This window comes from Mytilus trossulus, chromosome 3, assembly GCF_036588685.1.
Source record: "Mytilus trossulus isolate FHL-02 chromosome 3, PNRI_Mtr1.1.1.hap1, whole genome shotgun sequence".
Lineage (NCBI taxonomy): Eukaryota > Metazoa > Mollusca > Bivalvia > Mytilida > Mytilidae > Mytilus > Mytilus trossulus.
The window spans coordinates 13,702,398-13,716,666 of record NC_086375.1 but is presented as its reverse complement, the minus strand read 5'-3'; the positions used below and the strand labels follow the sequence as shown (position 1 = coordinate 13,716,666).

Here is a 14,269-nt window from a genome sequence, read left to right as displayed (position 1 = left end):
TCACTTTCTGTAACGGGTATGCCGCTGGCTGTTATAGTAATTTCTGGATTGTCAAGCGGATTGACCGGGTTTAAGACACCGATACCGTTAAATGCAGATTGAGTGTTATTGTGTTCTTCAATGCCCTCTAGACGTGTTTGTAATGATTGAACAGTAATTAGGAGTTGATCTGTACGTCTTGTTTCACTACCAATGTCAACTGATAACTCATCACGTAGTGCTCTAATTTTGTTGTCTACATTTGCCATTAAATCAGTTCTAAGTTTATCAAGTTTTGACTCGAACATTCGTTTCATCCCTTCTTGGTTTGTTTTGAGATCTTGTATAGCATTTACGATAGTATCAAGTTTTTCAGAGACTGTAGGGTCTTTGTTTTTATTCACATTTTTCGCATCTGAGGCCATTTTTGTTTCTGAGTGTTTTTTCGTAGGGTTATGATCTGGTTTCGATGTTTCACTAAAGATACTGCTTTCTAGATCGTCATCAGAATTATATAAAATTGAGTTCGTGTGATTTAATATTTCACTCACCGATATATCTGAGTCGTGTATGTACTCTGTTAACTCTCTTCGCCGTGACTGTTTACTTTGTTTGTTGTGTTTAGAATCAGTTCCACTTCCACTACTATTTCTATCCTTTCTTTTCTTACTATTGTTTTTTGACATTATATACTAACATTGTAAGTCATCAAAAGTCTTTGCATAGTCTATATATCCAACATAAATATCAAATTTCGAACACTGATTTGAGAGAGAAAAAATATACGTCCATTTTTCAGTAATCACGTGATATAGATTAGACCGTTGTTTTTCCCGTTTGAATGGTTTTACACTAGTAATTTTGTAGCCTTTTATAGCTTGTTGTTCGGTGTGAGCCAAGGCTCCGTGTTGAAGGCCGTACATAGACCTATAATGGTTATATTTTTTTTAAATTGTTATTTGGATGGAGAGTTGTCTCATTGGCACTCACACCACATCTTACGATATCTATATAAATTCAAAAAGTTTAATTTTAGAAATTATTTGGCTCCTCAGAGGTATACATCCTTAACGCAAGACACATCTCTTTTACAATATTACATACTTACATAGGTTTATATCCTGTTTTCCTTGATAGAGGATTCCTGCTCACAAGGAAGCTACTAAATTAAGGGTTCCAATTGGTAAAGTTGTAGTCATCCTTTCGAAAATTTCACGGGCACCATTAAGAGATAATTGACTCTTATGGAATATCTGTGGCACTAGTTGCCGTTGATATGTTGCAGTTGACGTCACCATGATCCCGTCCTCTTTACAACGATTGTGACATTACCAAATGAGATCTATCTTCAAATTTGATACAACAATGAACAATATCAGACAATGTTTGAATTATAGTATTTGAGGATTTTGTCCGGCACTTTTGAATGATAAGATAAAAGAGGGGAAAAAATACCAGAAGGACAGTCGAACTCATAGATCGAAAACAAACTGACAACGTCATGGCTAAAAAGGAAAAAGACAAAGAGACAAACAATAATACACAAGACACAACATAGAAAACTAAAGACTAAGCATTACGAAACCCATAAAAAAAATTCGAATGATCTCAGATAACCAATATTTTTTGACGTTAACATCAAGAAAACAGTTATAGAACGGGCTGGAACAATATATATATAAAAATAACGCACAGGATGACTTTTCATTTTGAAATCTCTTTTATCATTTCACCAGTTTTCAAATAAAGATATAACAATTAAAATCAAAACATAAAACAACAGTTTTGCTTTAACATCAAAACAATTACTTATCAGAACAGCTTCGTATGCTAAAAGAAAAAAATATATATTAGCATTAAAATGGCGATAATTTGCTTACAAATAAAAAGTAAATTTGTTTTGGTCTAGAACAACCCATACTGTACTAGATTTAAGATCTTAACGCGAGAGTGAATGTTCCTGTCTATAAATTAAGCTATGGTCTGATAATGATACAAAATAGATATAAAATTTTAAACTACAAAGAATAGGGAAAATTGGTCAAAAATGTAAAGAAGAGATTCAACTGGTGCTTTAATATAAAGAAAAGAGAAAAAGGGTAAACAAACTACTGACAAAGAGGATACCTCCTCTTCACGACTATCTAGACTTAGCCTAATACCCCAAAGTACCTCTGTAACCACTGTCAAGTCAAGTAAGAAGGATACCGACAAATTGATAAAAATACTATTGAATTATCTTTCTTGGAACAAAATTATTTAGGAATGACTGTAAATTTTTCTGTCTATGAAGAAATATTATAAAAACTAGGGTGCACACTGAATAACCCGCGGAGCGAGTTATTTTAAATTATAATATGACGTGCTTCTTTCGCTTTGTGAATAAACCCATGCTCTAAATCCAATAAAATTTGTTTGCACATGCGTATATTGACATCTGCAGAATAATGAATGTTATCAAATTAGCATTCATATTTCATTAATTTAAAACATTTTCAAACTCTTGAATGATGCACATGTTGTTACTAATTCGTTTATTATGACTGTAATGTGTTGCAGTTCGAAATTGACATATTTGACCTACATACGATAACCGTTCATGCTGGCTGTTCAAAACTCCTCCCACTGAAAAATCACATTGCCAGTCGTTTGCTTGTTTACAAACAAAAAGGAGAGAGGCTACACAAACGCTCTACACTTAATACACATCGGACATAGAAATTACCTTAATTGTCCTAATCACTGTCGCTCGGTCAAAAATAATCACGAATTAAATGCCTACCCGTGTTGAAACTACAATTAAGTAAAGCTTGCATCAGTTATTTCTGAAGAGTGCACCACATTTTTTTTAATGTTATTTCGAATAGATAGGAAAACAAATCTAACAGTCATTTCTTATAATTTTATTCTTAATTCCATTTTAAACCGTTGTAAACCATGAAAAATTGTGATGACGTCACGGTCACATGACAAAATTATGTCGATGAGCTGATAGCCAAACAACGTCAGCCAATAAGAAGACGCGTTACATCTAAAATTAAATTATTGTATAATTAATCCAACAGACCGATTATAATTATATAAATTAATTCATTGATCATTTACATTGTAAGTTTTAATCGACAGGATTCACTACTAGAGAAAAACATCAAGAATTTCCAGACTTTCAGACGCCGTGTTAAGTCCTGTTAGACATGTCAAGATAAAATAGGCCGATTGTTCTTACGTCCGATTAAGACTTGACAAGACCATGTTCTGATCAAATCTGCTTAAACTTCAAGAGAACCAGATATCACCTCAATTTAGTTTTTGGGTTCAAGTTGCACATTTATTAGCTTTATATGCTTTATTTTTTTGCGACTTATTTTGGTTTGTCGTCGTTCATCGTATTTTGCCGTAGCGTTTTCAGTTTGTCTTAAACACCTCATTATTAAAATGCAACACGCCGTCAGCAGTTAATTCCATGCAATGTTATTTGTTAGTTAGATTTATTCTTTCTAAGATACCTAAGAATATAAAAATAAAAGTCTGTCTCTTCACGGGGTTTTACCGAATTGTATTTCTCACAACTACACAATTTTGATCCCAATATAAAACAAATTTGACATTCCCTGTTTTTAAGAAGTTTCAGCTAGCCATTTAGTTGTAATTAAGAATGTACAAGTATGCAAGCCCTTACCTATCGACGGTTCAATGTTTTAAGGGAAGTAACCCAAAATTTATCTCTTGCTTCAACTTTCTTATATCTACGCTTTTGAAATATAAGGATCCAGGCTTCATTTGATAAAGACTCTAGAAAAATCATAGTTGTATTTTATGTTAACGGTGTATTGAATTTGACCACTTCAGGAGTTATAATTGTGTGCATGTTCGCATTAGAAATATCTAAACTGCAAAAATGAGAGTTTTTTTCCACTCTCAATTTTTATAGTAGAAATGTATCTTAAAGTAAATCTAAAGTCGAAAATACTGATTCTCTCATTTAATGCCAGAGTTCTAATCCCCGCAAAAATGGCAATTACAATGATTGTTCATTGTCCTCGAAAAGCACAAACGTTTAAGGAATTTGACAGATTTAATTTACTAAAATCATTTAATAATTTGGCTACAAGCATTAAAAGAAAGACAACTTGTGACAAAATACATATTATTTTCCTATAAAACCGTAAACAGTAATTTTTTGCATTATTCTGTGTGCTACGGCGAAGTAAACGTAATTAACTACTCCACATAATTTTAATTTTTTTTGCATGTAGACTCTGCTGCTCCTAAATATACAACAGAATATAAAATAAGAAAGGAGGTGGCCGTTTTCGTTTTCAGATACAATCTTTTTAAACTGACAGCATCATATTATGATTTTTTGTTCGTTGGTAAACAGAATTTAAAATTCAAAATTCAAAATTAACGACGAATCCATTGGTGCAAAGAAAGTGTTTAGCAACCGTGCTTCTTTTCAAGCTATATTCTTTTGAAGTTAGATAAGAAGTTAACAAGCATAAATAAAAGCTTCTAAAATAACTTAGTACTGAGGAGTTTTTTTCCAATTAGTTCTAAACATCAATTTAAAACAAAATCTTCACTTTCCACATTTTTTTCAACTAACGCTTCTTGAAGTAAAACATAAATGAACCCCTCCTATTTTCTTTGAGCACTAGAATAATAAAATATAGCATTATGACTGCTAAAATGTATATAGTGCTGTTTCCATTTCTGCATTTCATTTGGCCCAAATTGGAGTATGGACAGAGTTACCTCCCATATGTCAAGAGAAACTGGCTTCCATACACCACTGACAGAAAATAAATGTTTCGTTTAATGAGTTTCTTTATGTTAATTCAATATATGTTTTACAATAGGTACCAAATGTTTATCTGTAATTCCCTTATTTCTGTACTTATTATCAAAGTGTTTCATTTGTTTAATTTTATAGATAGTTTTTAATGGTTGCGTTGTTGCACGGCCTCTCGTAGCGTTTCTGCATATCGTCTTACAGCATTTGGATGTGGTATGTTAGGCAGATGACCACCCACAATGTCAGTTGCACCTCCAGCATTTAAAGCATCATACACAGCATTACAGCAATTATTAGTCAACAGATGGTATGTTCGATTACTTTTGAAGTCATCCCACCATTCTTTAATGTCGTCTTCGTCCAGATCACCTTTTCTGAATCTTATAATGTGATCTGCATCCCTGTTTTGCCAAATCTTATCGACCTCATAATTGCAAACTGTTTCTGCTCTAACGTTTTCCTGAAAAAAGGAGAAATAGTATGATCAATAAACAAGTAGTTCATAAATTGCTGCATGTTATGGTAAGTTAGACATTAATATTTTATATAACTAAAAAAACATTGTGCGAGTATTTTGGCTGTCAAACACTAATAAAGTAGGTTCAATAATTTATCCCAGATAATATAACAATTGCACCGATATAAATGACAGCGGTATTCTTGCACTAAATTTAGAAATATAGACAACTCTCATGAACATAGAACAAGATATCGCCTCAGAATGGTCTTTGAATGATATATAGGGACCGCAGGACAACAGACCAACGCCGAATAAATGACAAAGAAGTTGACCACCAAGACTAAGGGCAGTCGGCTTTGCATTCAGAATATAGTCATTTTTGAGAGAATTATTATTCATACGTTATTTTTTTTTCTTTCAAATAAGTATGTATGAAATTATGTCTTCTTTGCGTTCCATATAGAACAGAACATATTTTATTTCCAATTAAGGGCCCACAAGGGGTATACAGAGCATACATGAATAAGGAAAAAGAATATTAATTTGATAGATACATAGATACAAACATTATTTTACATACAGTAACAATACAATTACTAACTCATATTCACTTTAATAAATTTACCAACAGCATTAAGGACCTGATTGTCTTCACAGTTTAATAAATAAATAAATTTATGCTGATTATCCAGTATAGAAAAATTTGGAATTCTTTGGCAAACAAAGTCAAAGAGAGCATCTCTTTCTGATTTAAAATTTTCACACTTAGTTAAAAAATGGATTTCATCTTCAACACAGCCAGAGGAGCATTTTTTGCAAATTCTTTCATTTCGTGGAATATTTGAAAAACGTCCAACTTCAATTTGAAGCTTATGAGCAGAAATACGTAATTTGCATATAGATCTTCTTAAATCAAAGTCCTTAATTAAAGAAAGATAATTTTCATAACCAAAATTCTGCTTAAATTTCACATAATTAAACAGTTTTCCATCAGAAGCTTTAATTTGGCTAGCATACCAATTGCTAATATATTTAGTGTGAATTAATTTGCTAGATATGTTCAAAAATTTATATTGTCCGAAATGTTTTACTTCTTGTTTAATTTCAAAAACTTCTAATACTTTCTTAGCAAATGAGTACCAAGAAGTTATGTTAGATTTGCGAAGCTCTTGGCTGCATTTATAAGCATTTTCAATAGACTGAATTCAGTTGTAAGATTTTCAAATCTATACCAGTATTTTACAATTGACTTTACAATATCATAATGTAAGGGGAAACGCCCCAGTTCTGATAATATATGTTGTTTATAGAAAAATACAGACCGTTTTGATAATTTGCGTTTCTGCGAATATTATGCTTGTACCATAGTGTTTTAACAACGTATGATTTCTCTTTGTAAACAAAAACATGAGTGCGTTTGTGTTTCTTAAGCCAGTCTGGCTACACAATATCAATATCTTATTCACACAACTACTATGTATATGTATTTTTTTTTACAGTAACGTGATCTGCTTAATAAGATCAATGTTGATAATTCAGAAAAAAATAGTTCTGTCTTATTTGACATACCCAGTAATAAAACTCATTAAAGATACCAGACCGATAATATTGTACACCAGACGCGCGGTTTTTCAGTTACGATCGAATAAAAAGTTACTAGGCCAATCGATGTCCTTATTTTTTTGTTATTTATCGGGTTTTTTTTCCTTTCTTAAATAAAGATCCTTCTTCATAGAACAATATATGAAAATATTGAATACAAAATGATATAGTAATGTATATTTCAGAATTTGGAGTAATATAATTTTAAGTCTACTTAAATGCTTAACGAGGCCTGGATAAGGTTCCGGTATTTTCTCTACTCAGCTACATTTTTTTTTCAAAGTAATAATTTATGAACCGGATGCACTTAAACAAAAACAACAACAAGCAAACTAAAAATAAAAGCACACCCTAAAGTCTTTTATTTCATCTTCATCCTTATTATCAGGCCACCAACTGATATGGGTCTCATCACTTAGAGTCATAGAAGCGTGACCAATTATATTTCCATCTCGTGGTACCCATACATAAATCACAATTTCCGGGATACTTTCAGAATTTCCCATGTTAGGCGAAATAATAACTAAAACGAAACACAATCAAAGTATAATTAAATAGACAAGTACAAATGATAATAAGTTATCCTTTTTATGATAGTGTTTATGTTACTTAATTTACAAATATACTAGTATACAAAAGAAACGATGCACGATTTTTTTTTCAAATTAAAAATGAAATTTTACGTTTATAGAACTAATATTGTTTGTAGATATATTTAATGACGATGGAAAAAAAAAAAATTGACAACAATTGCATAAAACGAAAATTCTAAAAACAGAATTTCAATTAATGATGCCAACCTCTCATTCAAAGATAAAGACAATATTTGCCATCAATTTTTTTTCAAAAATCGTACAGGTTCTTTGTGTATTTGTAAAGCAAAGTTCGGCCCCATAAGAAATCGTTCAAATGTAAACATTATCAATTGATTTACATTGACAATATGTGTAAATTGATTTTTTTTTTAAATATTACTAATCTCAAAACTAATCCAAAAGGTTCCAAATTAACAGTGTGTTGTTTTCATATCTGAAACATTAATTGAGACGAAAACATTTATTTTTCTTTTTTTGTAGTTTTGTGAGATTTCATATAGCACTTATTTTACCAAAAATAAAAAAAAAACAAAAAACAATTCAACCAATTAGTGACAATATAAACATTTAAATACTTGATTAGCATATTGAATATTTTTAAACAAATTTGAAAATTCATTTAGTACTTAGAAAGTTATGTGTCGATTTTGTGTCCAACTTTCCGCAAAAATAATTTGCACCCTATGATCATTTACATGGAATTTAGTTACTTTCCGACAGGTTTTGATTTTCATTATCATATGTGCATACATTGCAATTGAAATCTTTTTAAATTAGTGTATCTTATTTTGTTTTAGTTTTTATACTTTTTGATAAATTTTATTCTAAAGTCGTGTATCGTTTATTTTGTTGACTAGTATATGTTAAAGATCATCTTACTATTGAGAACATGCTTTTTATCCAAGACAGAGTATTATTATTAATAGTAGGTCCGAACAACGAAAATCAAGGGACGACAATTGTGGTCTCGGACCAGAATATTAACATGCAACGATAGATATTTATTTTTGAATTGTGTGATCAGTAGATACTTCTTTGTTTCATCATAAACGCAGAAGTGCGATTTTGAGTAAGTCTCTTAAGCCTCTTTAACTCTGAAAACGGCTATAGGTTTGAAAACTCTTTTTTGATATGAGAGCTTTTTTTGTGTTCTTTTGTACACATGATGTGGCTCTGTACTTTTAAACATTCCGCCATCATGTCATTGTTCTATTATAATGTTTTGAACGACAAAATTATTTCATATCTCTATTTGAGTGTCGTTTACATTCTGACGTCACGTGAAACACACGTTTCTACATTAGAGTTGATGATTATCTAGCCATTTGATCACAGGACTTAAAATATTTCATTCCTTTATTGGTTGATTTAGCAAATATAAATAAAATACAAAGATAAGTAAGCAATGAACGTGGTTTTTAAATCTGATTTTATGCATTTTTGTGCTTCTTTGTTGGATATTTGTTTGGTTTGGTTTTGATTGGGATTGTGACACGGCGATGACTGCTGTGCCTGTACTTATATATTTGTTTGTTCACGCATCGTTGTTTATACAATGGAGTTTGATGCGACTTTCCTCCAAGTAAGAGGTTTAGCGCTATAAAACCAGGTTCGGTTCAATATACCATTTTCTAAATAAGAAAATGCATGTACCAAGTCAGAAATACGACAGGCGTGGTCAATTGGTTTGGTGGGTTTTATCTTTTGATAAGGCCATTTGATTAGGGACTTTCCGTTTTGAATTTACCTCAGAGTTCAGTATTTTTGTGATTTTAAATATATTTTTTTAGATATAAAAAAGATGTTGTATGAGTGGCAATGAGACAATGCTTCATACCAGTCACTATTTATAAAAGATAACTATTACAGGTAAAAAAAAAACGTAATCAACACGAACCTTGGCTCACACCGAACATCAAGCTATAAAGGCCCCCACACATTTCTAGTGTTGACCCATCCAAACGGGAAAACCAATGGTTTGTACATGTATGTCATATTTTTCTTTTATGCTTAAATCAAGCCGATAGTTTTCAATGGCGTTGTCAGTTCATTTTCGATCTGTGAGTTTAACTGTTCCTCTGGTTTCTTTTGTCCCTCTTTTTCAAATTCTCTGTTTGTCATTTCGTGGATTTAAACCTTACTAAGCCTTATAGTTTTTGCTCAATGTTGGAGATTGTACAGTGACCTACAGTAAGTGTAAATTTCTATGTTATTTGATCTCTGGAGGGTAGTTAAATCATATTTTTTTTTACAAAGGTTTATTGTCAGAATTGGATTTTGCAATTATTTTCCACAGATGACAGGTTATTGAACTAAATCGTATATTTTTGTTATGTTGTTTGAATGGAGGATTGTAGGATCTTTGTAATGTAAAAATATTTCCCAATGCTCCAATTCATGTATTGTCAAATTAAATAACACATAGTGGTGATTTTAATCTGTCTACAAAGAAAACACATTTTACATTCTATTTATAGAAAATGGTATAATGAAGTTCTTCTAATAGGTGGGATAACATTTGTCGTGGAATTGAACAATTGATGTTCTTTTTAAAAACAAAACTTATTGTATTTTACAATTCGTCGAAACAATGTATTTAGGTTAACAGTATTCGCGGAAGTAAATGCATGCATATATTTAAAGTGAATATAACTTAGCATATTCGTATTATATCTTTTTTTTTTTTATTCAAGTGACACAAATGAGCTTTTGCTCTGGCGTTAAACAAAATTTCAAACCGAGTATATCTGATGAGTGTTTTATATCCACACATAACATACACATCTATTTGAGTGTGGATTGATCAGTACACACAATAATACAATTACACAAACAGAATCATCTTCTACTTGACCATTTAAATTATGCAATATATTTAGGTAATAAAGACTTTTTAAAAGTGCTATTAAAAAAAAGGTACTATTTCGTTAGACTATATTCATCGGACTTTCATTTATTGATTTTAAACTAAAAGTAACAAAAAAACATAACTCGGAATGAAACTCTGAAATTGAACTGACGTATAATCCAAAATAGAAAGTGCCCCATAAAATGACAGAATTAAAAGCTTAAACATATCCAAGAATTTGAAAACAACCGCCCTACCCCTGACCTCAAGATTGACTTATTTAGCTATAACAACTCAGTGGACTCGAAATGTTTATAAAAAAGACCATATACATTTGTCAAAGCACTGTTTACAGACTGAATAATAAAATACAACAGTGAAACAGGTGAAAAGTTTAGCTAGCTATAAAACCTGTGTATATCATAATTTTTCATCCTAAGGCAATGCCTGAACCAAGTCAGGAGTATGACAATTTGATGTAATTGAACTTTGGATTTTGTTGATGGACAAAGAACTTTCCGTTTCGATTTTTCTTGGATTTCGATATTATGGCTATTTCACTTAATACTAAAATTGAGAATGGAAATGGGGAATGTGTCAAAGAGACAATCACCCGACCAAATAAAAAAACAACAGCAGAAGGTCACCAACAGGTCTTCAATGTAGCGAGAAATTCCCGCACCCGGAGGCTTCCTTCAGCTGGCCCTTAAACAAATATATACTAGTTCAGTGATAATGAACGCCATACTAATTTCCAAATTGTACACAATAAACTAAAATTAAAATAATACAAGACTAACAAAGGCCAGAGGCTCCTGACTTGGAACAGGCGCAGAAATGCGGCGGGGTTAAACATGTTTGTGAGATCTCAACCCTCCCCCTATACCTAGTACCTAGTATGAACTCATTATCAAACTTTTCCCCTACGGTAAAAAATAAGAACTGTTCAGACAAATCGCTTGTAGTCAATATCTGTTAAGAGTAATGTTCATATATATGACAGTAGTTGTCCTTTCGTTTGATGTGTTTTATCTTTTGATTTTGACATTTGATTAGGGACTTTCGGTTTTGAATTTTCCTCGCAGTTCAGTATTTTTTTATTTTATTTTTTCAGACTGTTTAGAAGTTACTTTAATACTGTACAAATTATAATCGAACTGAATTATCTCAAAAGATTCTAAACAGTACTGAATTAACTTTGAGCGAATGGTTTGATTAGTACTGAATTTGATAAATATGTGAAATGTCTGAAAGATAGAACCTGACTTTTTAATTTTAATGTTCAGACTTTTTAGATGATATTAAGCTCAAACTCACGGTTATTTACTGTTTACAATTTTCTTATTTTTTTTTAAATACTAAGGCTTTTCTACCTCAGGCATAGATTACCTTAGCTGTATTTGGCAAAACTTTTAAGAAATTTTGATCCTCAATGCTCTTCAACTTCGAACTTTATTTGGCTTTTTTTTTTTTTAGCTTTTTTTGAATTCGAGCGTCACTGATGAGTCTTTTGTAGACGAAACGCGCGTCTGGCGTATTTGTTAAATTTGGTCCTGGTATTTGTGATGAGTTTATTTTCAGACTAAAATTCGTTTACTAGTGAAGGTAAAGTTTTATATTTTTGGTCATTCTATCAAAGCTTTTCATCCCAGGAAAAGAAATACACTGTTTCATATCATGACATGGAACTTAAAAATCCTCACCAAGAGCAAAGAATGAGCGTCTAAATTGTTGTTCTTCTTTTAAAATAAATCTTTTGATTTGATGATTATACCTGTTGATACCACTAATAAGTTATCCGAGAAAAAAGTATATGCTGTCCATAAATGAAGATCTGAAATTTATCACAAAGTAATTTTGTTATTCAAGTCCAATACATGTATAAGCTTTTAACTTACCTCAAGGATTTTAGAAGTTGTCTTCCTGGTGCATTTGACAAAAGCATGTGATATGATTTGTTTTTTTCTGTTATTGTTCTCAAATTGCTACGGTCGCATGCTTTCTTAAATTAAACACTGTTATATTTAGATTTAATTTCCAATCATGTGATTAGCTTATCGAACAGTATATCGTTAAACTGGTGATTTGACAGACATTCTTTTTAAAGGACAAACAATAATACCGCGAAATTTTATTTCAATTCTAACTAATTCCTGGAAAAAATTGATTACATTACTTATACTCATAAGAATAAATGAGCACATTTAGAAAACCAATCGACATTCACAATTTCTAATCTTTTAAAACTTGACTGAGTGGGAAGTATGTTCTGACGCTCTGTCATGATTCGTAAAAAATAGCATAAATCTAACGAACGGAAAGTACAACGCTATGAAGAAAATAAAGTTCGTTAACCCACATCCCTGTATCCACTCATTCTTTAAAAAAAAGTTAAAGCAATGGCATTGAATTCTGTCAACGTGCTTCTTTGTTGATCGCTTTTTTTAACACTAAGTCTTGCTGCAAAACAAAATCTTATAAGCCCAACCTAGCCATGTACAATTACGATTGGTAAAAATTATCAAATCATGTTTTTATCATTCTATATTCACTGTGCTTAAACGGCCGTGGGTAACTTAAGTTACCCACAGCCCAAGATGGAGCCGCCTGGCTTCGGTTAGGAAGTTTGCTCCTATATAATTACAATACCATGCATACAAAAGAAATGTTCAGTAATTAAAAAGTTATATAAATCTTTTAGGAAAACTTTGCAATGTAAAACGTGGTTTGTTACTACACAATAAACGATTACAGCACGATTTTCCAAAACACTTATGATGTCCGTAACTTCAAAACAACTTGTCCGTTACTTTTTTCCTTGTACCAATAGGGATGTCCGTAACTTTAGGATGATGTCGGTAACTTTCAAAGAATCTTTATTCGTAGATGTAATTATAAAAAAAAAGAAATGATTAATAAAAAAAATATCGAACTCCTAGTAATATTCAAACGGGAAGTCCTTTATAGAATGGCAAAGCCAAAAGCTCAAGTTAACACACCAAACGAATGGAAAACAACGGTCATATTCCTGCCTTGGTACAGGCATTAAAAAGTAAAATTACAAAAATACTGAACTCTGAAGAAAATTCAAAAAGGAAAGTCCCTTATAAAATGGAAAAATCCAAAGCTCAACCGAATGGATAACAACTGCCATTTTCCTGACTTGGTACAGGCATTTTCTTATGTAGAAAAGTGTACGGCAAAATTAATGCATCTTACATTCTACTGGCTTTATAGATCGTTACTGCTTAAGTTTTAGATGATAAATCATGACATGCAGGTTATAAATCTCACCATTTCCAACTGTAGATATTACATTAATAGTGCACATATGAAAATGATCTTAGGAGAACAAGTTCGGAGGTCAATCCTTAGCAGAAATACATAGATGAATCAGTCCAAACCTCTCAAGAAGATGTGTATGATTTGATACCCGATCTTATTAAATCCCTGAGGTCAATGAAACTTTTAGAATATTTTAAATCTACTTTTATTGCTATAATAAACTGAGTCCTGTTTAACAATATAGCTGTCCATCTATTCCTAGATATTGGCACTTTTTTTTCTCACAATCAACAACACATCACACTAGATATAGTGAAGAGACCATACTTTTTTGGCTAACAATTCAGAAATTATTTAAAGGAAAGGATATCAATTCTTCCGCGGCTATACCGACCAAGGACTCATCAGTGAACAATCTATAAAGCTAGAAGAATGTTAGATAAATTTCGCCGTACCATAAGATCCCGTTTTATCCCGGGAATAATTTTTTTTTTAAATTTAACGAAAAATCCGTGACACTCTAGTTTGCTTTTTCTCTTGCCGAAATATGCACCACAATGGCCGTTTATGGAAAAATTGGAATGTGTTCTAGTTCCCATCTCTGAATCCCCGAAGTAGATTTTTTTTCAACGCCCCACTGTGGTTAATAATTACTATATGTCTTTGCATATTTCAAAACATATTTTTCTTCAGGAATTGTTAGC

The 14,269-nt window shown here is 31.6% G+C and overlaps 1 protein-coding gene across 1 annotated transcript; it reads right to left on the bottom strand.

Annotated features, from left to right (window-relative positions):
• Positions 1-4,788: 4,788 nt before the first annotated feature.
• LOC134709245 (uncharacterized) lies at positions 4,789-12,261 on the bottom strand. The gene is made up of 3 exons (XM_063569414.1): positions 12,179-12,261; positions 7,187-7,359; positions 4,789-5,234 (listed from the first exon to the last, which is right to left on the bottom strand). Exons 2-3 carry the CDS (start codon positions 7,340-7,342, stop codon positions 4,920-4,922), a joined length of 471 nt encoding a protein of 156 aa, XP_063425484.1. The 5' UTR covers positions 7,343-7,359; positions 12,179-12,261; the 3' UTR covers positions 4,789-4,919.
• Between the last annotated feature and the right edge of the window lie 2,008 nt (positions 12,262-14,269).